Source organism: Hyla sarda, chromosome 4 (genome assembly GCF_029499605.1).
Source record: "Hyla sarda isolate aHylSar1 chromosome 4, aHylSar1.hap1, whole genome shotgun sequence".
Taxonomy (NCBI): domain Eukaryota; kingdom Metazoa; phylum Chordata; class Amphibia; order Anura; family Hylidae; genus Hyla; species Hyla sarda.
The window spans coordinates 68,214,443-68,238,388 of NC_079192.1; the positions used below are offsets into that span (position 1 = coordinate 68,214,443).

General features: G+C 42.5%; 2 protein-coding genes across 2 annotated transcripts in view; one reads left to right on the top strand and one right to left on the bottom strand.

Annotated features, from left to right (window-relative positions):
* The first annotated feature begins 12,905 nt into the window (after positions 1–12,905).
* ANKRD39 (ankyrin repeat domain 39) lies at positions 12,906–23,299 on the top strand. Its single transcript, XM_056571344.1, has 4 exons — positions 12,906–13,122; positions 15,320–15,423; positions 20,135–20,338; positions 22,900–23,299. The coding sequence occupies exons 1-4, from the start codon at positions 13,011–13,013 to the stop codon at positions 23,035–23,037; spliced, it is 558 nt and encodes a 185-aa protein (XP_056427319.1). The 5' UTR covers positions 12,906–13,010; the 3' UTR covers positions 23,038–23,299.
* Positions 23,300–23,361: 62 nt separating this feature from the next.
* Positions 23,362–23,946, bottom strand: part of CNNM3 (cyclin and CBS domain divalent metal cation transport mediator 3) — a 28,774-nt gene continuing 28,189 nt past the window's right edge. Inside the window, exon 8 of the mRNA XM_056571342.1 lies at positions 23,362–23,806. Within this exon, the coding sequence (XP_056427317.1) occupies positions 23,733–23,806 (74 nt within the window). The 3' untranslated portion in view covers positions 23,362–23,732. The remainder of the gene's footprint in view (positions 23,807–23,946) is intronic.

A 23,946-nucleotide genomic window follows, 5' to 3' on the forward strand; every position in this document is an offset into this window, starting at 1 on the left:
GGCACTCACTGCATAAAGAATGTCTACCTGGAATTTCTCCGGGTGGACATTCTGTAGTGTGAACATAGCCTTAAAAGGGATCTTTCTGGCATTTTATGGGCAGAACACAGGGCTTAAAAGGGAATTCCAGTGAAAAAAATAAGCGTTAATTTTTAACGTAAATTTGTTTTCCCTTAGTCCTAACAGCAGCACAAGTGGGGTGTTCTGCCCCTGTGAAGCTGGCAGGACGGTGGAATTTTTAATTCCGCCCAAGCAATTTAAATTAATTAGCCCCCCCATAAAAGGCCTCCTCCCCTAGGCCATCTCGCTTAATAACAAGTAACAAAAAAGTTTAGGGCGGGAAATTTGTGTGCTGCTGTTAGGACTAAGGGAAAACAAATTTACGTTAAAAATTAACGCTTCCCTTACGTCCTAACCAGCAGCACAAGTGGGGACTTAGCGAGTAACAACACAAATAGGGAGGGACTACGGCAGAGTGGCACTTAGGATTGACTGCCCAAAGGCCAACTCTTCCGATCGTTTGGCATTAACCCTGTAATGACTCAAAAAAGTATTGTGGGTGCTCCAAGAAGCAGCAGCACAAATCTGTTCCAGAGGAACAGACCTTTTCTCAGCAAAGGAAGTAGAGACTGCCCTAGTGGAATGGGCAGTGACAAAGGCAGGAGGAGTTAGCTCCTGGACTATGAAGGTCTCTCGGATTGCCTCCTTAATCCACCTACTTAGGGTAGGTTTAGAGGCTTTCAAGCCCTTGTTCTTTCCAGAAAAAGAAACAAGGAGGTGTTCCGACTTCCTGAATTCTCCAGTTCTTGAGATATAGACTCTGAGAGCTCTAGAGATGTCCAGAGTGTGGTCAACCACTTCTTCAGGAGAGGATGGATTAGGCAGTAGAACTGGAAGAGAAATAACCTGGTTGGTATTGGAGAAAGTCGGAACCTTAGGAAGGAAGGTAGGTAAAAACCTCAACAGGACTCTGTCCTGTAGAAAAACAGTATTAGGCTCGAAAGCCGAAAGGGCCTGAAGCTCACCCACTCTCTTGGCTGAGGTTATGGCCAATAAAAAAGTGACTTTAAGGGATAAATACCTAAAGTCTACTTCTTCCAGAGGTTAAAAGGGGGGAACGCATAACCCCCTGAGAACAGTGGTTAAATCCCAACTGGGAATAGGTCTGAGAACTGTAGGTTTAAGTCTTTCAGCCCCTTTGAGGAATCTTCTAACCAGGGATTCTTGTGATAGAGACCTGCCTAGGAAGGCAGAGAGTGCTGCGACCTGAACCTTTAAGGTGGATGGGCTAAGACCCTTGTCAAGGCCATCCTGGAGAAAACGCAGTATTGCAGAAAGAGGAGGATCTGAGGTAACTACCTCTTTCGTTGCACACCATGGAAGGAAAATCTTCTTTATCCTGGAGTAAACCTTGTTTGTAGACTCTGCTCTAGAGTGTGCAATAGTTCTCAAGACCTCCGCAGGAAGCCCACTCCTTAGTAGGGTCCTGTCAATCTCCAGGCTGTCAGATTGAGTCTCCTCAGATCTAGGCAGGAGCCTGTGTTGTGAGACACAAGGTTCTGCACGTGGGGAAGCCTCCAATAACACCCCTGACTCATCCTCATGAGTTGGGTGAACCAAGACCTCTTCGGCCAGAATGGGATGATGTCAATCACTGAGGTCTGGTCTTGCCTGACTTTCATCAATACCCTGGGTATCATGGAAAGTGGAGGGAATATGTAGGCCAGCCTGAACCTCCATGGGATGGACAGAGCGTCTATCGCCACCGGATTGTCCTCCTTGTAAAGGGAACAAAACTTGCTCACTTTGGCATTCAGCCGGGTTGCCATGAGGTCTATTTCTGGTGTACCCCACTTCAGGGTTATCCTCCTGAAGATCTTCTCGTTGAGAGACCATTCTCCCTGGACTGCAAGCCCGCGACTTAGACGATCTGCCACTACGTTGAGATCCCCCTTGATGTGGACTGCAACAAGGTGGGATAGGTTGAGCTCTGCCCACGATAGAATAAGTCCGGTCTCCCTGAGGAGCACTTGGGACTTTGTGCCACCCTGTCTGTTGATATAAGCCACTACAGTGGTGTTGTCTGACCGGACTCTTATTGCTTTCCCTAAGATATGGGGAGCAAAGTGGAGGAGCGCAAGACGAACTGCTCTCAGTTCTCTCATGTTGGATGAGAGTAACCTTTCCTGAGGGGTCCAGGTACCCTGAACCGGATGGTCGTCCAGATGGGCTCCCCACCCTAGAAGGGAGGTGTCCGTGGTCAGAGTGATCCACAGAGGTTGAATCAAGGACTTCCCATCTGTCAGGTTCGTCCACCACCTGAGAGAGACACGGACTTCGGACGACAGGGTGCATTTTTTGTCCAACCCACTGGGGTTGCGATTCCAGGCAGTCAAGACCTGATCTTGGAGAGGTCGGAGGTGCCACAGGGCCCAGGGGACTGCTTCTGCAGACGCTGACATGTGGCCCAACATCTTCATTAGAGTTCTGATGGGCACTCTGCGAGGTACCGACAAAAACTCTGCGGCTCTTATGACGCGCTCTCTCCTTTCTGGGGTAAGAGACAGCGTCATCCGAGAGGAGTCTAGGACAAACCCCAGGAACCTTCTTGAGGTAGATGGAATGATTTCGGATTTTTCCCAATTTATGAGCCACCCTAGGTGTTGAAGAAAATCCAGGGTCAGTTGAAGATGAGCTTGAAGAATGTCTAGAGTCGCGGCTTTTAAAAGCCAGTCGTCTAGATAAGGAACAATCTCTAGGCCTTTTAGTCTTAGAGCAGAGACAACTGGAGCCACCACCTTTGTGAAGGTGTGGGGAGCGGAGGTAATGCCGAACGGTAGAACAGCAAATTGGAAATGCCTTACCATACCTTTTATGGTGACGGCGATTCTTAAGAACTTCCTGTGGGCAGGAAATATAGGGACATGAAGGTATGCATCCTTCAAGTCTATAGTGACCATGAGATCTTGTGGGTTCAGGATACTGACCACCGAGCGAATGGTTTCCATTCTGAACCGCCTTTTCCTTATAAATCGGTTTAGGTAGCGCAGGTCTATTATCATGCGCCAGTCGCCATTTGGTTTGGGAACCAAAAATATCGGGGAGTAGACGCCAGATCCTCTTTGATCTGGGGGAACTTCTTCCAAAGCTTGCTTTACCAAGTATTGGAGAACTGAGGTTTCTATGACAGCCTGTTTTGGCTGAGGAAGTAACTTTGTTAAGACAAACTTCCTTGGGGGAGGGGAGGTAAATTCTATCCTGTACCCTGACTGAATAACCTTCAGAACCCAGGGATCCTGGATTTCTTGCATCCAGGTTGTAAGGAATAAACTTAAACGTCCTCCTACTGGAGGAGGATGGGCAGATAGATTCTCTGCAACAAACACTTGAGGGGAAGGGAGAGGGAAAACGTTGGTGGATGTCAGTGGAGAGTCATAGCTCGGCCTTCCGGTCTTTACCGCGGCCGCGACCTCCACCACGTTTTTGAAAGGACTGACGTCTCTGGGATCTAGGAGGGCCCTGGGACTTCCCCCCTCTTGCTCTACCTTTACCCCGAAAGGCCTGAACAGGAAGGCACCTGCCTTTTTTGTCAGCATAACCTTCCATTATGCGATCCAGTTCAGAACCAAATAGCCAAGTAGGCTCGAAAGGCATCCCACACAAGTTAAACTTGGAGGTGTTGTCAGCTACCCAAGGGCGTAACCACAAGGGACGTCTGCTAGCAGAAGCGAGTGCCATGGACTTGGCAGCTAGCTTAAGGTGTTGCTGGGAGGCCTCGCAGAGGAAGTCTATACCAAGGAGGAGTGTCTTGAAGCTGTCCAAGATGTCTTCCCTGGGGACATTGTTGTCAATCTCGGTCTGTATGCGCTCCACACGCTCCTTCACGAAGTCAGACACTTCTCCCGAGGCAATAGCCACAGAGGCAGACGCTGATGCTGCCGAATATGTGCGTCTGAGAAGGGAATTCACCTTCCTATCAAGCGGGTCCTGGAGGTTGCTTCCATCATCTGCGGGAACCAAGACTCTCTTGGACAGTTTATTTACTGCCATATCAACCTTAGGAGGTGGCATCCAGGAATCATATTCCGCGTCCGAGAGAGGGTACATCAATTTGAAGGTACGAGTGACAAGCGCAGGTTTATCTGGGTGCTTCCACTCAGCCTTCATCATCTTTTTGCGTGCATCATTCACCTTGAAAACCCAAGGTTCTCTAGAGGTGGATGCAGAGGCTTCCCCTTGGTCAACATCCTGGTCCCTTGACCGGATGGACCTAAGTAATCTCTGCGTCTTTTCCGCAGGGAAAAGAGGCGGAAACATCTTCACCTCAACAGGCTGTTCAGACTGTACAGATGACCTCTGGTCCAATACATCGACCGACATAACGGATTCTTCCGCCACAGAAGGAGGAGTGGATTCAGTTCTAGCTCTTTTGGGAACAAGAGCACTCTTAATTTCAGATATGGAATTTCCCATAAACTCCTTCATCCAGATGAACATGTCCTGGACAGTAGGTTCAGCTGGATTAGAGGGTGGACGGCAACCGGGACACCTGTTATATTCGTAAGCGTCCGGAAGCGGAGTGCCGCAATTGGTGCAAGTTAGATGGCGTTTTTTGGCGCTAGCCTTACGACCACCAGAGTGTGGGTCACTAGAGGAAGGAGTAGACATGACTCTGGAAAGAAAGAAAATAAGTTAGGGATAATAAATAAAATTATTATCGCCCTAACGCCAAATAGAGAGGGAGAGATACCTATAATGCAGATAGGAGCTCTAACCACTAATGCTAGGCTTGTAAATAGGACTAGCTATGATGGCAGCAGAGACTGAATGAAGGTCTCAGCTGTCTTTATATGGGAAGGGGCCCGGAAGCCCCGCCCCCTTCAGAGAAAGACCAGCCTGCAATAGGCTGAAACACCCGGAAGGGAATTTTAATAAAAATTATCCACTGAGCCCTTCCCTAACTAGGAAAGGGCTCACGCCTGAATTTTCACCTAAATATAAAACTTAAAAGGCAGCGCAAAGCACTGAAGAAAGTGAGGCCGGGACCGGAAGTCGTCAGATGACGTACTTCCGGTCCACGGCTCGCACAGTGTAATGGAGGCGAGCGTGCGCCGGGACACGTGGGACGCCAGGCGGGTAAGAAAAAACCCGCGGCGGCATCCCTAATGCTATGAGGGATCACCGGATCCCTCTAGCAACATAAAATAGTCAAAATAAATAGTTCTAAGATAAACCAGGCCGGAGGCCCAGATAATATAAAAAGAAAAAAACAGGGGGCAGTTGGAAAAGGTACTGCGCCCCAAAAATATCTCCCCAATACAGGGGAGACATCCAGGCAGGCTCCAAAGGAGCCTGCACCGTCCTGCTGTCCTTACACAGGACAGAAAAAAAGCGAGATGGCCTAGGGGAGGAGGCCTTTTATGGGGGGGCTAATTAATTTAAATTGCTTGGGCGGAATTAAAAATTCCACCGTCCTGCCAGCTTCACAGGGGCAGAACACCCCACTTGTGCTGCTGGTTAGGACGTAAGGGAAGTTTGAAAATCAGCTGGTGCCAGAAAGTTAAACAGATTTGTAAATTACTTCTATTTAAAAATCTTACCCCTTCTAGTACTTATCAGCTGCTGTATGCTCCATATATACTATAGAGAAATTTGTGTTCTTTCCAGTCTGACCACAGTGCTCTCTACTGACACCTCTGTTCATGTCAGGAACTGTCCAGAGCAGCAGAGGTTTTCTATGGGGATTTGCTCCTACTCTGGACAGTTCCTGACATGGACAAAGGTGGCAGCAGAGAGCACTGTGGTCAGACTGGAAAGAACTTCACAACTTCCCCTGTAGCATTCATCAGCTGATAAGTACTGTAAGGATTAAGATTTTGAAATAGAAGTAATTTACCAATCTGTTTAACTTTCTGGCACCAGTCTATTTGAAAACATTTGTTTTCCACTTGTTCCCACCGCAGTTCCCCTTTAAAAAATGTCCCTAATTTGGGATTAAAATATTGTTCTGCACATCTATATATAGAAGCTGATGGCTCTATATATATTGTAATAGTAATGATCCAGTGTAGTGACAGGAGTCCATACATAGTAAGATCATTCCTATACTGTATACAGAATCTGATAAATTGTAATTATCCAGTGTAGTGATAGAAATGTTATTCATAGTAAGGCTGATGGCACTATATAAAGTGTAATAGTAATAATCCAGTCTAGTGATAGAAATGTTATTCATAGGCTGATGGCACTATATAAAGTGTAATAGTAATAATCCAGTCTAGTGATAGAAATGTTATTCATAGGCTGATGGCTCTATATAAAGTGTAATAGTAATAATCCAGTCTAGTGATAGAAATGTTATTCATAGGCTGATGGCTCTATATAAAGTGTTATAGTAATAATCCAGTCTAGTGATAGAAATGTTATTCATAGGCTGATGGCTCTATATAAAGTGTTATAGTAATAATCCAGTCTAGTGATAGAAATGTTATTCATAGGCTGATGGCTCTATATAAAGTGTAATGGTAATAATCCAGTCTAGTGATAGAAATGTTATTCATAGGCTGATGGCACTATATAAAGTGTAATAGTAATAATCCAGTCTAGTGATAGAAATGTTATTCATAGTAAGGCTGATGGCTCTATATAAAGTGTAATAGTAATAATCCAGTCTAGTGATAGAAATGTTATTCATAGGCTGATGGCTCTATATAAAGTGTTATAGTAATAATCCAGTCTAGTGATAGAAATGTTATTCATAGGCTGATGGCTCTATATAAAGTGTAATAGTAATAATCCAGTCTAGTGATAGAAATGTTATTCATAGGCTGATGGCTCTATATAAAGTGTAATAGTAATAATCCAGTCTAGTGATAGAAATGTTATTCATAGGCTGATGGCTTAATATAAAGTGTTATAGTAATAATCCAGTCTAGTGATAGAAATGTTATTCATAGGCTGATGGCTCTATATAAAGTGTAATGGTAATAATCCAGTCTAGTGATAGAAATGTTATTCATAGGCTGATGGCACTATATAAAGTGTAATAGTAATAATCCAGTCTAGTGATAGAAATGTTATTCATAGTAAGGCTGATGGCTCTATATAAAGTGTTATAGTAATAATCCAGTCTAGTGATAGAAATGTTATTCATAGGCTGATGGCTCTATATAAAGTGTAATAGTAATAATCCAGTCTAGTGATAGAAATGTTATTCATAGGCTGATGGCTCTATATAAAGTGTAATAGTAATAATCCAGTCTAGTGATAGAAATGTTATTCATAGGCTGATGGCTCTATATAAAGTGTTATAGTAATAATCCAGTCTAGTGATAGAAATGTTATTCATAGGCTGATGGCTCTATATAAAGTGTTATAGTAATAATCCAGTCTAGTGATAGAAATGTTATTCATAGTAAGGCTGATGGCTCTATATAAAGTGTAATAGTAATAATCCAGTCTAGTGATAGAAATGTTATTCATAGGCTGATGGCTCTATATAAAGTGTAATGGTAATAATCCAGTCTAGTGATAGAAATGTTATTCATAGGCTGATGGCACTATATAAAGTGTAATAGTAATAATCCAGTCTAGTGATAGAAATGTTATTCATAGTAAGGCTGATGGCTCTATATAAAGTGTTATAGTAATAATCCAGTCTAGTGATAGAAATGTTATTCATAGTAAGGCTGATGGCTCTATATAAAGTGTAATAGTAATAATCCAGTCTAGTGATAGAAATGTTATTCATAGGCTGATGGCTCTATATAAAGTGTAATAGTAATAATCCAGTCTAGTGATAGAAATGTTATTCATAGGCTGATGGCTCTATATAAAGTGTTATAGTAATAATCCAGTCTAGTGATAGAAATGTTATTCATAGGCTGATGGCTCTATATAAAGTGTAATAGTAATAATCCAGTCTAGTGATAGAAATGTTATTCATAGGCTGATGGCTCTATATAAAGTGTAATGGTAATAATCCAGTCTAGTGATAGAAATGTTATTCATAGGCTGATGGCTCTATATAAAGTGTTATAGTAATAATCCAGTCTAGTGATAGAAATGTTATTCATAGGCTGATGGCTCTATATAAAGTGTTATAGTAATAATCCAGTCTAGTGATAGAAATGTTATTCATAGGCTGATGGCTCTATATAAAGTGTAATAGTAATAATCCAGTCTAGTGATAGAAATGTTATTCATAGGCTGATGGCACTATATAAAGTGTTATAGTAATAATCCAGTCTAGTGATAGAAATGTTATTCATAGGCTGATGGCTCTATATAAAGTGTAATAGTAATAATCCAGTCTAGTGATAGAAATGTTATTCATAGGCTGATGGCTCTATATAAAGTGTTATAGTAATAATCCAGTCTAGTGATAGAAATGTTATTCATAGGCTGATGGCTCTATATAAAGTGTTATAGTAATAATCCAGTCTAGTGATAGAAATGTTATTCATAGGCTGATGGCTCTATATAAAGTGTAATGGTAATAATCCAGTCTAGTGATAGAAATGTTATTCATAGGCTGATGGCACTATATAAAGTGTAATAGTAATAATCCAGTCTAGTGATAGAAATGTTATTCATAGTAAGGCTGATGGCTCTATATAAAGTGTTATAGTAATAATCCAGTCTAGTGATAGAAATGTTATTCATAGTAAGGCTGATGGCTCTATATAAAGTGTAATAGTAATAATCCAGTCTAGTGATAGAAATGTTATTCATAGGCTGATGGCTCTATATAAAGTGTAATAGTAATAATCCAGTCTAGTGATAGAAATGTTATTCATAGGCTGATGGCTTAATATAAAGTGTTATAGTAATAATCCAGTCTAGTGATAGAAATGTTATTCATAGGCTGATGGCTCTATATAAAGTGTAATGGTAATAATCCAGTCTAGTGATAGAAATGTTATTCATAGGCTGATGGCACTATATAAAGTGTAATAGTAATAATCCAGTCTAGTGATAGAAATGTTATTCATAGTAAGGCTGATGGCTCTATATAAAGTGTTATAGTAATAATCCAGTCTAGTGATAGAAATGTTATTCATAGGCTGATGGCTCTATATAAAGTGTAATAGTAATAATCCAGTCTAGTGATAGAAATGTTATTCATAGGCTGATGGCTCTATATAAAGTGTAATAGTAATAATCCAGTCTAGTGATAGAAATGTTATTCATAGGCTGATGGCTCTATATAAAGTGTTATAGTAATAATCCAGTCTAGTGATAGAAATGTTATTCATAGGCTGATGGCTCTATATAAAGTGTAATAGTAATAATCCAGTCTAGTGATAGAAATGTTATTCATAGGCTGATGGCTCTATATAAAGTGTAATGGTAATAATCCAGTCTAGTGATAGAAATGTTATTCATAGGCTGATGGCACTATATAAAGTGTAATAGTAATAATCCAGTCTAGTGATAGAAATGTTATTCATAGTAAGGCTGATGGCTCTATATAAAGTGTTATAGTAATAATCCAGTCTAGTGATAGAAATGTTATTCATAGTAAGGCTGATGGCTCTATATAAAGTGTAATAGTAATAATCCAGTCTAGTGATAGAAATGTTATTCATAGGCTGATGGCTCTATATAAAGTGTAATAGTAATAATCCAGTCTAGTGATAGAAATGTTATTCATAGGCTGATGGCACTATATAAAGTGTAATAGTAATAATCCAGTCTAGTGATAGAAATGTTATTCATAGGCTGATGGCTCTATATAAAGTGTTATAGTAATAATCCAGTCTAGTGATAGAAATGTTATTCATAGGCTGATGGCTCTATATAAAGTGTAATAGTAATAATCCAGTCTAGTGATAGAAATGTTATTCATAGGCTGATGGCTCTATATAAAGTGTAATAGTAATAATCCAGTCTAGTGATAGAAATGTTATTCATAGGCTCATGGTACTATATAAAGTGTTATAGTAATAATCCAGTGAAGTGATTGCAGTCCACAGTAAGATCATTCTTATACAGTACAATCTCCCAATAGTGGACACTCATGGGGGAAATAAACTGTCCGCTATTGAGAGATGTCCGCTATTGGGAATAAAGGTTCAAAGATCTTTCTAAATGACCGAATACTGTCCTGTACTGACTCCAGAGTGTAATCACCTATAAAACATGATAAAAAGCAATATTACAGTACAATCTCCCAGTGCCGTTTATCCCCCTCCTGTACCATTTCATAACCCCCGTGCCATCTTATTCCCCCTATTAATCCTTCCAATGCCACTTCATTCTTTCCCCCTTGAACCCCTGTACCAAATCATCTGTCCTTTATTACCCCCTGTGCCACATGATTTCCCCTTACTAAGAGCAGCAGCGGCTGCGGGCACTGCCAAATGATGTCAGGAGCGTTACTCATCACTGCTGGCAGCTGCTCACAGCCTTTAAGAGGATGTCAGGAGAACGTCAAACCAGCTGAGAGCCCCTGCACCTGAGCCTGCTGGCCAAGTAAGAACAACAGGGGGAGGAGGGAAGGGGAAAAGTGATGTGGCACAAGGGGTGAGGGGGGATGATTTGGCACAGGGGGAATAAAGTGGTACAGGGGGGAAAAAGGGGGAATGAAATGGCACAGGTGGGATAAAGGGGGGAAGACATGGCACAAAGGGTGGTAAAGAGGGGTGATCAATTTTCACAGAGGGGTGAATAAAAGGGGAACAAAATGGCACAGGCGGCATTAAGGGGAAATTATGTGGCACAGGGGATAATAGAGTGGGGATGATATGGCACAGGCAGGGTAAATAAAGTAGCATGGGGGTATCAGAAGTGTGGGGCAAAGGTTGTGGCCGGCGGACGTACAGAAGCAGGCCCCCTGGGAGCCCAGGCCCCTTACTGGTGTATTGGCTGTACCCTCCTGATGGGGGCCAGCACATAAGCCTGGTTGTCCCCTATTGTGAGTGTTTTGTCCCCTATTGGGTGTGCCCTCTATTGGGAATATTCCAATCATTCCTATATACAGAAGCTGATAACACTACATAAAGTATAACAGAAGTATTATTCAGAGAGTGCAAATACATGAAGTCCTATGGGAGGTGTCCGCAAAGGGAGATTTTACTGTATACAGAAGCTGATATACAGTACTATATAAAGTATAATAGAAGTATTAAAGGGGTACTCCGGTGCTTCGACATCTTATCCCCTATCCAAAGGATAGGGGATAAGATGCCTGATCGCGGGAGTCCTGCTGCTGGGGACCCCCATGATCTTGCACACGGCACCCCGTTTGTAATCAGTCCCCGGAGCGTGTTCGCTCCGGGACTGATTACCGGCGACAACAGGGCCGGCGGTGTGTGACGTCACTCCCCCGCCCCCGTGTGATGTCACGCTCCGCCCCTCAATGCAAGCCTACGGGAGGGGGCATGATAGCTATCACGCCCCCTCCCGTAGGCTTGCATTGAGGGGCGGAGCGTGACATCACACGGGGGCGGGGCCGTTGGCTGTCCAGGCATGCTGGGAATAGTAGTTTTGCAACATCTGGAGGGCCACAGTTTGGGGACCACTGATATAAAGTATAATAGAAGTATTATTTATAATAAGATCATTCCTATAACGCTATATAAAGTATAATAGAAGTATTATTTATAATAAGATCATTCCTATAACGCTATATAAAGTATAATAGAAGTATTATTTATAATAAGATCATTCCTATAACACTATATAATGTATAATAGAAGTATTATTTATAGTAAGATCATTCCTATAACACTATATAAAGTATAATAGAAGTATTATTTATAATAAGATCATTCCTATAACACTATATAAAGTATAATAGAAGTATTATTTATAATAAGATCATTCCTATAACACTATATAAAGTATAATAGAAGTATTATTTATAATAAGATCGTTCCTATAACACTATATAAAGTATAATAGAAGTATTATTCATAATAAGATCATTCCTATAACACTATATAAAGTATAATAGAAGTATTATTTATAATAAGATCATTCCTATAACACTATATAAAGTATAATAGAAGTATTATTCATAGTAAGATCATTCCTATAACACTATATAAAGTATAATAGAAGTATTATTCATAATAAGATCATTCCTATAACACTATATAAAGTATAATAGAAGTATTATTTATAATAAGATCATTCCTATAACGCTATATAAAGTATAATAGAAGTATTATTTATAATAAGATCATTCCTATAACACTATATAAAGTATAATAGAAGTATTATTTATAATAAGATCATTCCTATAACACTATATAATGTATAATAGAAGTATTATTTATAATAGGATCATTCCTATAACACTATATAAAGTATAATAGAAGTATTATTTATAGTAAGATCGTTCCTATAACACTATATAAAGTATAATAGAAGTATTATTTATAATAAAATCATTCCTATAACACTATATAAAGTATAATAGAAGTATTATTCATAGTAAGATCGTTCCTATGAAGATTCCTGCTGCACATTTCCAGTATCCTCCAGCACAATGCAGTTCTTGTCATTTGTGGACTTGCTGTCTGAACTGATGCCAAACTTCAGAGGAGACACAATCCAGGCCCCACACTACTGATATACTGCAGACCCCGCCCACATCTGTGGATGGCTAGACACACGTGTGCACAGCGCCACCTGCTGGACGAGTAAGGAATAGTGCCACATTCTACATAAAGCGGCATTTTACTCTTTTTACGCTTTCATTTTTTTTTTTTTTTTTTTACTAATTTTGCTCATAATAAAAAATGATGATGAAATTCATATGATTTTTTTTTAAGTAATAATAATGAAATGTCATTTATCAGAGACGTTATACTGTATATCTTTTCAGACTTGTATAAGTTCGCCATCTGCTGGAAGTTTTTAGGTAATGCAGCTGCTGAGGGGAAATGTTTACATGCGGTTTGATTGGCTGAAGCTTTCCCCTCCGCTGATTGGCTGCCCCGCCGGGCATTTGTGGGTGGAGCCTGACATGGCGGCGTTCATGGTGTAGTGTACCGGGAGCCATGGATCACAGTGATGGCTGCTCCGCTCACCAGCCCGGGGGTGGCCATGTCTGCTGCTCGGGAGCCGCCCCAGGACTGCGGGAGACGGTGCAGGAGATGGACTTCCAGAGAGGTATCCGCAAGATACATCCACCTCCCCCTAGAGGAAAGGCATGCTGGGACTTGTAGTCTTTGTTTATCTGCAGAGGGTCTACAGAATTATAGCGTATGATAAAAATGGCCTAATTTGGGGAGATTTATCAAATTCTGTGCAAAGGAGAAATTGCCCAGTTGCCCATAGCAACCAATCAGATCGCTTCTTTCATTTTGCAGAGGCCTTGTTAAAAATGAAAGAAGTGATCTGATTGGTTGCTATGGGCAACTGGTCAGCTTTTCCTCTGGACAGGTTTTGATGAATTCCCCCTATTGTTCATAAATTGGGGGGGGGGAGACACACTGCTGCTGTAAAGCACTGTAGTTTAACCTGTGGCTCTCCACCTGTTGTGAAACTACAACTCCCAGCATGCCCTGACAGCTGTAAAGCACCGATCTTCTACCTGTTGCGAAACTACAACTTCCAGCATGCCCTGACAGCCGAAGGCTGTCAGGGCATGCTGGGAGTTGTAGTTTCGCAAGTTAGGGTGCGCGCACACTGCGGAGTCTCTGCTCGCTGAATTCCGCAAGCGGATATTCCGCCTGGCGGCCGCCAGGGCCGCGGAGCACTGGGCCGTCACCATTAACGGCTATGCAGTGCTGGCGGAATCCGCGCAAAGAGTTAACATGTTCTTTCTTCGCGCGGAACAATTTCAGCGGCGGAATTGTCCGCTGTGGAAATTTGGCAGTGTGAACGGGTCTCGCGGAGACCCATTCACACTAATGTTAAGTTCACACTGTGGAATTCCGCTCGTGGAATTCCGTAGTGTGAACGCACCCTTAGAGAGCCAAGTTAGAGACAGGTTAAAGGGGTACTCCGGTGGAAAACTTTTTTTTTTTTTTAAAGTTTTCCACCAGAGTATCCCCTTTAAGGCCATTGCTGTAAAGCATAGTTTAGGATAGGTTCTCCTCTATACCACAGCAGTACACTGGGAGACACAATAACCATAGACTTCCTTTATGTCAAAAGAATGGCACTATTGACTACATTTTGTCACCTGTCTACAATTTTCTTTTTTTCTTTGTGGTAGAGAAAAGTTCTGTACCACAAAAAAAAAATTATGATAATAATTTCCTCTGTAGTATACAGCCGCTAATAAGTACTGGAAGGATTAATGTTTATTTTTTTTTATTTTTTTTTATAGAAGTAATTTACAAATCTGTTTAACTTTCTGGCACCAGTTAATTATGTAAAAAAAAAAAAAAAAAAAAAAAAGTTTTCCACCGGAGTACCCCTTTAACCATGTTTGTGCCCTCATTTGATGGGGCTAATAATGTCCTGGAGCACTGACACATTTTCCAAGCAAAATAAGTGCAAATAATTGTCACCAGTCCTTGCGTATTTAGGGTATGTTCACAAGTAATGAATCCGCACTCACCAATTTATTTGTATTGATTCAACAAAATGAAATTTTCAGCAGATCTTGTATGTGTGAACAGTATCTTTTAAAGGGACATGCTTAGGAAGGATCCGTGCTTGTGCAACAGCTGGGTCCACCATAACGCTGTCGATTTCTTTTTGTGAAATGGCTATTTCCTGTTGGAGTTTTCTCCCTCCAATTACAAGTCCCATAATTCCTTGTTTGTGTGAGGTCACTCTTCTCCCTCCCAAACATCAGCCATTGAAACACACCTGTGCTGCCTTCCATGCAATAGACCAGGCTTTTCTACCCAGGGTGCCTCGAGCTGTTGCAAAACAACTCCCTGCAGAAAGATCTTCTTCTACCCACGCTTCACCTATTGAAGCAGACATGCTCCTTTCATCACCTGACTAGTCATGTAATGTCTCGGCCCACACTGCACCCTGGGAAAACCTGAGACGACACTCATTTTGTATGCTGTTAAAAATAAACATTGGGGCAAAAAAAATCACTTAAGAATTGTGAGACCAACATCAAACACAGGTCCAGACATTATAATATGAACTACAATAACTTTACAGTCCCTGCAGCATAGTCTACTTTCACCCTGTCCTTGTGATCCGCCTGTAACGTGTCTGTTAGGCTTTTTTTTTTCTTTTGCCCTTTAACAGCCATTATCGGGACGGGTCAGAACGGGCACTGGCAGATCCCATTGATTATAGGAAAGATCTGGTCGTATGTTAATGAGTTCCATAAATGTGCTTTATTCTTAATTGTCAGACACTGAGGTTGGTCTGTGGCCTCTGATTTATCCAGGTATATGGTCGGCTGCTATGGATGGAGACCTGAAGAGACTACAGCGCTTTATCGAAAAGGGAACAGATCCCAACCTGGCTGATAACTTTGGCTACACCGCCCTGGTGAGTGACCCCGGTGATCTTCTCTATTGGATCATTAGTGTGTGTACATTATAACTTCCATATACATATGTTAATGGTTTAAAAGGATTATCCAGCCTTAAAGGGGTACTCTGGTCCTGAGACATCTTATCTGCTATCCAAAGGATAGAGGATAAGATGTCTCACCGCGGGGGACCCCCGCAATCTTGTATTCGCCACCCACCAGTTTGAGCTGCACACCGCGGTGCCAGCTCAAAAACAGCTGGGTGGCGACCACGGGGCCGGAGTATTGTGACGTCACCCCTGCCCCCGCTATGCAAGTCTGTGGGAGGAGGTGTGACGGCCGTCACGCCCCCTCCCATAGACTTGTATAGCGGGGGCGGTGGGTGACGTCACACGGAGCGGAGTTGTGACGTCACAATACTCCGGCCCCGTGGTCGTCACCTGGCTGTTTGCGTGCAGCTCAAAAAGGTGGGTGGCGAATACAAGATTGTGGGGGTCCCCAGCGGCGGGACATCTTATCCTCTATCCTTTGGACAGGGGATAAGATGTCTCAGGGCCGGAGTGCCCCTTTAAATATACAGTAGATGGTATTTACTTCAGATTGGTCAATAATATTAGGTTGGTAGGGATGTAACTCGACACCTTACCCCCGCTGATCTGCTCCCACAACCCATTCAGTGCTCATACTTTAATCAACAAGAGTCTATTTAAACGGCGGAATTCCGCCCCAAATTAAAGCCCATTGACTTCCCATTAACACTTTTGAATTTCCGCTTGCGTAATTTATTTGTGGGGCAAAATTGAAGAAAAAATTTTATGCAGAACAATTTTTGGTAAAAATTACACCATATCTTTATTCTGGAGGTCCAGATGGTTACAACGATACCCAAGTTATATAGGTTTTATTTAGTTTTAAAAAAAAATTTGACTTGTTGTACGAAAATTAGCATGTTTAAAAGTTTCCCCTTCGGGCTCCTATAACTTTATTTTTCCATTTATGGGGATGTGTGAGAGCTAATTTTTTGCACCGTGATCTGTAGTTTTTATCGATACCATTTTTGTTTTGATGGGACTTTTTGATTTTTTTTTTTATACATTTTTTTAGGGTATACAAAGTGTCCCAAAAATACACAATTCTGGACTTTGGTATTTTTTTTACATATACGCCATTGACCGTGCGGTTTAATTAATTATATATTTTTAATAGTCCGGACATTTACGCATGCGGCTATACCACATATGCTTATTTTTGTTTAATTTTTTCTTTATGGGAAAAGGGTGATCCAAACTTTTATTGCGGAAGGGGTTAAATCAAATTATTTTTTTTAAACTATTGTTACACTATTTTTTTTAGCCCTTATAGGGAATTACTATGCAATCATTAGATTGCATACACTGTTTAATGCTGTGCCATAGACAGCGAGGAGGCAGATAAGGGCCATCCCACTGCCCTCTCAGCTGATTGGGACATCGCGATTTCCCCGCGATGATCCCGATCAGCTCCACTGAGCTACTGGCGGTGTATTTTCAGCATTTCAGACACTGCAATTAACTTTGATAGCGGCATCAAAAGGGTTAATGCTGAGTTTGCTTCATAGACCCGCCGCACTATTATATACACCGTATTTTTCGCCGTATAAGACGCACTTTTTCTTCCCCAAAACTGGGGGGAAAAAGTCGGTGCATTTTATACGGCGAATACACCCCTATCGCGGCGGTCCCTGCGGCCATCAACGGCCGGGACCCGCGGCTAATACAGGACATCACCGATCGCAGTGATGCCCTGTATTAACCCTTCAGACGCGGCGATCAAAGCAGACCGCCGTGTCTGAAGGGAAAGTGACACTAACCCGGCTGTTCAGTGGGGCTGTTCAGGACCGCCGCGATTTCACTGTGGCGGTCCCGAACAGCCCGACTGAATAGCCGGGTTAGTGCTTACAGGACACCGGGAGGGACCTTACCTGCCTCCTCGGTGTCTTCTCCGTTCAGGGATCCCCTGTATGGCCGGCGCTCTCCTTCCTCGTCATCACGTCGTCGCGTATGTGCGTCGGCGTGCGTAACGACGTGATGGCGGTGACGGAGAGCGAGGATACCCGGCCGGCAGTAGAGACGTTCCAGCGCGACGGCGACAGCGATGGAGCGACATCCAGGGCAGCGGTGACGGGTCCGGAGCGGCGGGGACACGCGAGTATTACCTCCTATGCAGTGGTCTTCAACCTGCGGACCACCAGATGTTGCAAAACTACAACTCCCAGAATGCCCGGACAGCCAATGGCTGTCCGGGGCATGCTGGGAGTTGTAGTTTTGCAACATCTGGAGGTCCGCAGGTTGAAGACCACTATTGGGTTCAAAATCTTTATTTTTTTAGATTTTGCACCTATAAATTGGGTGCGTCTTATACGTCGGTGCGTCCTATAGGGCGAAAAATACGGTATATATATAATGCAGGTTGTTAAAATGTTAATTTGTTGTAAGTTTGGAAACTGGTATTCAAAGGATAGGGAATAAGTTTTAGATCGCTGGGGCAGCTGAGACCCCTAGTGATCTCCTGCATGGGACCCCGCTCTCCCCAGGAATGGAGCGTGTTGAGCCCAGCACAAAACAGTGGGCGACACGCACCCTCCATGTATCTCTATATCTCCTTTAGCTGTATATATATGTTTATAATCCAAAACATAAGGGCAGAATAAGAAGGTCTAGGGGGCCATATCCAATGTGTAAAGATACCTAGTAATCACCAGATTATAGTTATCATGAGAAAATCAGAAATCTCTATTGAGAAACACAGAAAAAAAAGCATTTAACCCCCTTAAACAAACACCAATATACTACTTGTATTTTATGGATCATGGCTCGTATTAGCCATTCATTTACCTAATACAACCTAAACCAGTCAACACATAACTAGTAGGAGGGAAATTCAGATTATGATTTGTCAGTACAATGGTGGTGGGGGGGAGGAAACAAGTATTTGATACACTGCCGATTTTGCAGGTTTTCCTACTTACAAAGTATTTAGAGGTCTGTAATTTTATCATAAGTACAATTGTGAGAGACGGAATCTAAAACAAAAATCTAGAAAATCACATTGTATGATATAAAAATATATATATTTGCATTTTATTGCATAACATAAGTATTTGATCACCTACCAACCAGTAAGAATTCCGGCTCTCACAGACCTGTTATTTTTTCTGTAAGAAGCCCTCCTGACCTCCACTCCTTACCTGTATTAACTGCACCTGTCCATACACTCAATCAAACAGACTCCAACCTCTCCACATTGGCCAAGACCACAGAGCTGTGTAAGGACCTCAGGGATAAAAGTGTAGACCTGCACAGGGCTGGGATGGGCTACAGGACAATAGACAAGCAGCTAAGTGAGAAGGCAACAACTGTTGGCGCAATTATTAGAAAATGGAAGAAATTCAAGATGACGGTCAATCTCCCTTGGTCTGGGGCTCCATGCAAAATCTCAGCTCGTGGGGCATCACTGATCATGAGGAAGGTGAGGGATCAGACCAGAACTACACAGCAGGACCTGGTCATAACCTGAAGAGAGGTGGGACCACAGTCTCCAAGAAAACCATTAGGAACACACACGGCCGCCATGGATTAAAAACCTGCAGCGCATGCAAGGTCCCCCTGCTCAAGCCAGCGCATGTCCAGGCCCGTCTGAAGTTTGCCAATGACCATCTGGATGATCCAGAGGAGGAATAGGAGGAGGTCATGTGGTCTGATGAGACAAAAAATAGAGCTTTTTGGTCTAAACTCCACTCACCATGTTTTGGAGGAAGAAGGATGAGTACAACCCCAAGAATGCCATCCCAACCGTGAAGCATTGAAGTGGAAACATCATTCTTTGGGACTACTTTTCTGTAAAGGGGGCAGGACGACTGTACCGTATTTAGGGGAGGATGGATGGGGCCATGTATTGTGAGATCTTGGCCAACAACCTCCTTCCTTCAGTAAGAGCATTGAAGATGGGTGTTGGCTGGGTCTTCCAGCATGACAACGACCCAAAATACACAGCCAGGGCAACTAAGGAGTAGCTTTGTAAGAAGCATCTCAAGGTCCTGAAGTGGCCCTGAAAGTCTCCATACCTGAACCCAATAGAAAATCTTTGGAGGGAGCTGAAAGCCCATATTTCCCAGTGACAGCCCGAAACCTGAAGGATCTGGAGAAGGTCTGTATGGAGGAGTGGGCCAAAATCTGCAGGGTGTGCAAACCTGGTCAAGAACTACAGGAAACATTAGATCTCTGTAATTGCAAACAAAGTTTTCTGTTATGCTTTTCCAATGTATCAAATACTTATGTCATTAACTAAATGCAAAAATTTTTTTTTAGAAATCATACATTTTGATTTTCTAAATTTTTGTTTTAGTTGAAGAGCACCTATGATAAAAATGACAGCCCTATTCTACATGCTTTGTAAGTAGGAAAACCTGCAAAATCGTCAGCGTATCAAATACTTGTTCTCCCCACTGTAATGTTACATCCGCATCCATAGTTTGACTGTGATGATATGTATGATATAGAGCATGAACACATATATGCCAGTTCTGTAGTTTAGTTCTTTGTCTGTTATTCCTGACATATCGACCAGATCTTGCATATAACATAGTAAGCTGAACTCTTTAGAACCAGGTAGCTAGGAGCTCCTCTTCTGACAGTGTAGGAGATGACCTACTGACTGCATTCTGAGTATCACTTTTTGTTTCTCGCCTAGCACTATAGCAGCAGACACGGTCACTTCCCGGTGTGCAGCTTCCTCCTAAAGAGCGGCGCTGACACTAATGCACAGACACACGGGGGCAGCACACCCCTGCATCGCGCTGCCTACTGCGGACATCTGCAGGTGGTCCAGCTGCTACTCGAGAACGGAGCTGACCCCACAAAGACAGACTCAGACAGTAGGACTGTGCTTCACAAGGTGAGTAGAAGGCTAAAACTGCTCCTTATAAGTTAATGCATTCATATTCCACTTTCTCTTCTCTATTATAATTGCAGGCATATTTTATCCAATAGCCTTTTTTGACTTGTGTTCTGGAGATGGTGGTCGGGAACTTCAGGATGCACAACCACAGCTGATGTCTTCTTAGAAACATAGAATGTGTCGGCAGATAAGAACCATTTGGCCCATCTAGTCTGCCCAATAATCTGAATCCTATGAATAGTCCCTGGCCCTATCTTATATGAAGGATAGCCTTATACCTATCTCTATCTTATATGAAGCGCCTTATACTTATCCCATGTTGTTTAAACTCCTTCACTGTATTTGCAGCGACCACTTCTGCAGGAAGGCTATTCCATGCATCCACTACTCTCTCAGTAAAGTAATACTTCCTGATATTACTGCAGAAACCTTTCCCCTCTAATTTAAACTTATGTCCTCTTGTGGTAGTTTTTCTTCTGTTAAATCTCCTCTCCTTTATCGTGTTGATTCCCTTTTATGTATTTAAAAGTCTCTATCATAGGATTAGGTAACTTTGATTAGGCTTTTTTTTTTTTTTTTTTTTTTTTTTTTAAGTCTTCTTGCTCTACAAGCGATGGAAGCCAAAAATGTGTCCTTTTAATTTCTATTGGGCTTGTGTAGCCAGTTGCTTGTCCCAACACTATATTAACCTCTTGGGGACGCAGGGCGTATTCATACGCCCTGCATCCCGATCCTTAAGGACTCAGGGCGTACCTGTATGCCCTGTGCCTGGTCCCGGTGTTTAAAATGGGGTCACGCCGTAACCCCACATCACACCAGGTTGGTCCCGGCTGCTATTCATAGCTGGGACCCTGGGCTAACAGCGCGCGGCACCGATCGTTGTGCCGCACGCTATTAACCCTTCACATGCGGCGATCAAAGTTGACCGCCGCGTGTGAAAGTAAACGCTTCCCGGCAGCTCAGTCGGGGGCTGATCAGGACATTGTGATAAAATCGCGATGTTCCGATCAGCTGGGACGCAGGCGGAGGTCTCCTTACCTGTCTCTGCGGCGTCCGATCGGGGTTTGATTGCTCCAAGCCTGAGCTACAGGCTTGAGCAATCGAGCCCCTATCTCACTGATCCGTGCAAAGCTATGGCTTTGTAGGGATCAGCATAAGAGATCAGTGTGTGCAGTGTTATAGGTCCCTATGAGAGCTATAGCACTGCAAAAAAAAAAGTGAAAAAAAAAAGTTAACAAAGGTCATTTAACCCCTTCCCTAATAAAAGTTTGAATCACCCCCCTTTTCCCATAAAAAAAAAAAAAAAAAAAAGGGTAAATAAAAAAAAAACATGTGGTATCGCCGCGTGCGGAAAAGTCCGAACTATAAAAAATATATCATTAATTAAATCGCACGGCCAATGGCGTACACGCAAAAAAATTCCAAAGTCCAAAATGGCGTATTTTGGTCACTTTTTATATCATGAAAAAAATTAATAAAAAGCGATCAAAAAGTCCGATCAATACAAAAATTGTACTGATAAAAACTTCAGAACACGGCGCAAAAACTGATCCCTCATACCGGCCCGTATGCGGAAAAATAAAAAAGTTATAGGGGTTAGATGAGAATTTTTAACATAGAAATTTTCCTGCATGTAGTTATGATTTTTTTCCGAAGTACGACAATATCAAACCTATATAAGTAGGGGATCATTTTAACTGTTTGGACCTACAGAATAAAGATAAGGTGTTACTTTTACCGAAAAATGTACTACGTAGAAACGGAAGCCCCCAAAATTTATAAAATGACATTTTTTTCTTCAATTGATGAGGAAAAAATGAAAATGCAAAAACGGAAAAACGCTGAGTCCTTAAGGTGAAAATAGGCTGAGTCCCTAAGGGGTTAAGGAGGGTAAGTAGTAAAATGGGAGGACTTGGAGAAGAAATGGGAGAGGTGGAGGTTATTTAAAAGAAGAAAAACTACCACAAGAGGACATAGTTTTATATTAGAGGGGAAAGGTTTCTGCAGTAATATCAGGAAGTATTACTTTACTGAGAGAGTAGTGGATGCATGGAATATCCTTCCTGCAGAAGTGGTCGCTGCAAATACAGTGAAGGAGTTTAAACATCCATGGGATAGGTATAAGGCTATCCTTCATATAAGATAGAGATAAGTATAAGGCTATCCTTCATATAAGATAGGCCCAGGGACTTGTCATAGTATTCAGATTATTGGGCAGACTAGATGGGCCAAATGGTTCTTATCTGCAGACACATTCTATGTTTATGTCTTGTACATGAAATGAAGGGGATTTCACCATTTGTATAACACACACACGCGCGCGCACACACACACACCACTCTGTGGGTGAGCCAGGGGTCCGTACAGACTATCTGGGGGGTCCACAGCTCTAGAACCTCTTGCGATCTAAAGCTTATCCCCTATCCTGCGGACGGATAGGGGGATAAGTTTTCCTGTACTGTCAGGCATGAGACTTCTTTGATAGGACTTGTGGTAACTCCTTGGTAGAGGATTTTTTTTGCCGGTTCTTATCCTTACATGTTGTGTTTCCTGGACAGGCAGCAGAAGGTGGACACCGGGAGTTGTCTCTCTTTCTTCTACATCACTGTAAAGGTCTCTTGGATTTAAGAGACTGCAGGGGACACACAGCCGCAGACCTGGCTCCATCTAGTATTGCAGATGTGTTTTCATCTTAAGACGTAATGGTCGGTATTGTATAAAGCTCTAGACCTGTTGGCTTCAGTGCCTATCCCAGGAACATTGTCCAACCTGATGACATGTGGACGGACATGACTGCTTTATGGACGGATGCTACTTGATGTGGCGCAGTTGTTGGCAGAAGGGTGAAGACATACCACACAATACAGATCACGAGGATAAATTGTTTTCATTGTCATAAATGCTTCCAATTTCCGCACCCCAACCCTGATTAGCTTAATATAAAATACATTTACCATATCTTTTCTATAGCTGCTATGAAGTATTATTACACCCTACACCGGTGGTCTTCAACCTGCGGACCTCCAGATGTTGCTGTCCGGGCATGCGGGGAGTTGTAGTTTTGCAACATCTGGAGGTCCGCAGGTTGAAGACCACTGCCCTACACCTCCACAATCTTCAGGCTTCCCCTCTACAGGAGATGTGGCAGCAGGGCTGCTTTAACACTACCAGTCTATATACAACCGCTCCGCGGACGGAAGAGCATCAGGAATCAGCCGCGGAGGAGGTGATGTCCCTGTGACCTGCCAGGGAAATCCACTATGTTAATGCTTTCTTCAAGCGATCTAGTTCATTGTATAAGAATAAAATGGCACCAGTGAGACACTGTCCTCTCCAGTATGGAGTCTCTGGTAGCAGCTGATCCCAGGCTTCTCTGTGAGGTAAGGGTTGGTTAGGGTGAGACCTCTGCTCGCCGCTGTACGCCACCACTCAGCCTCCCAGCATCTTGCGTTACTTCCTTTGTTTCTGTAAGGGGAAAAATACAAGTAAGTCACTCAATGTCTGACTATCCTATTACTGACATAGTAATACATCAAGGTGACGTGCAAACGCTTCCGTTCATGATGATAATGGTGGCACTGGTTGGCCACACAGTCTAGTCCCTA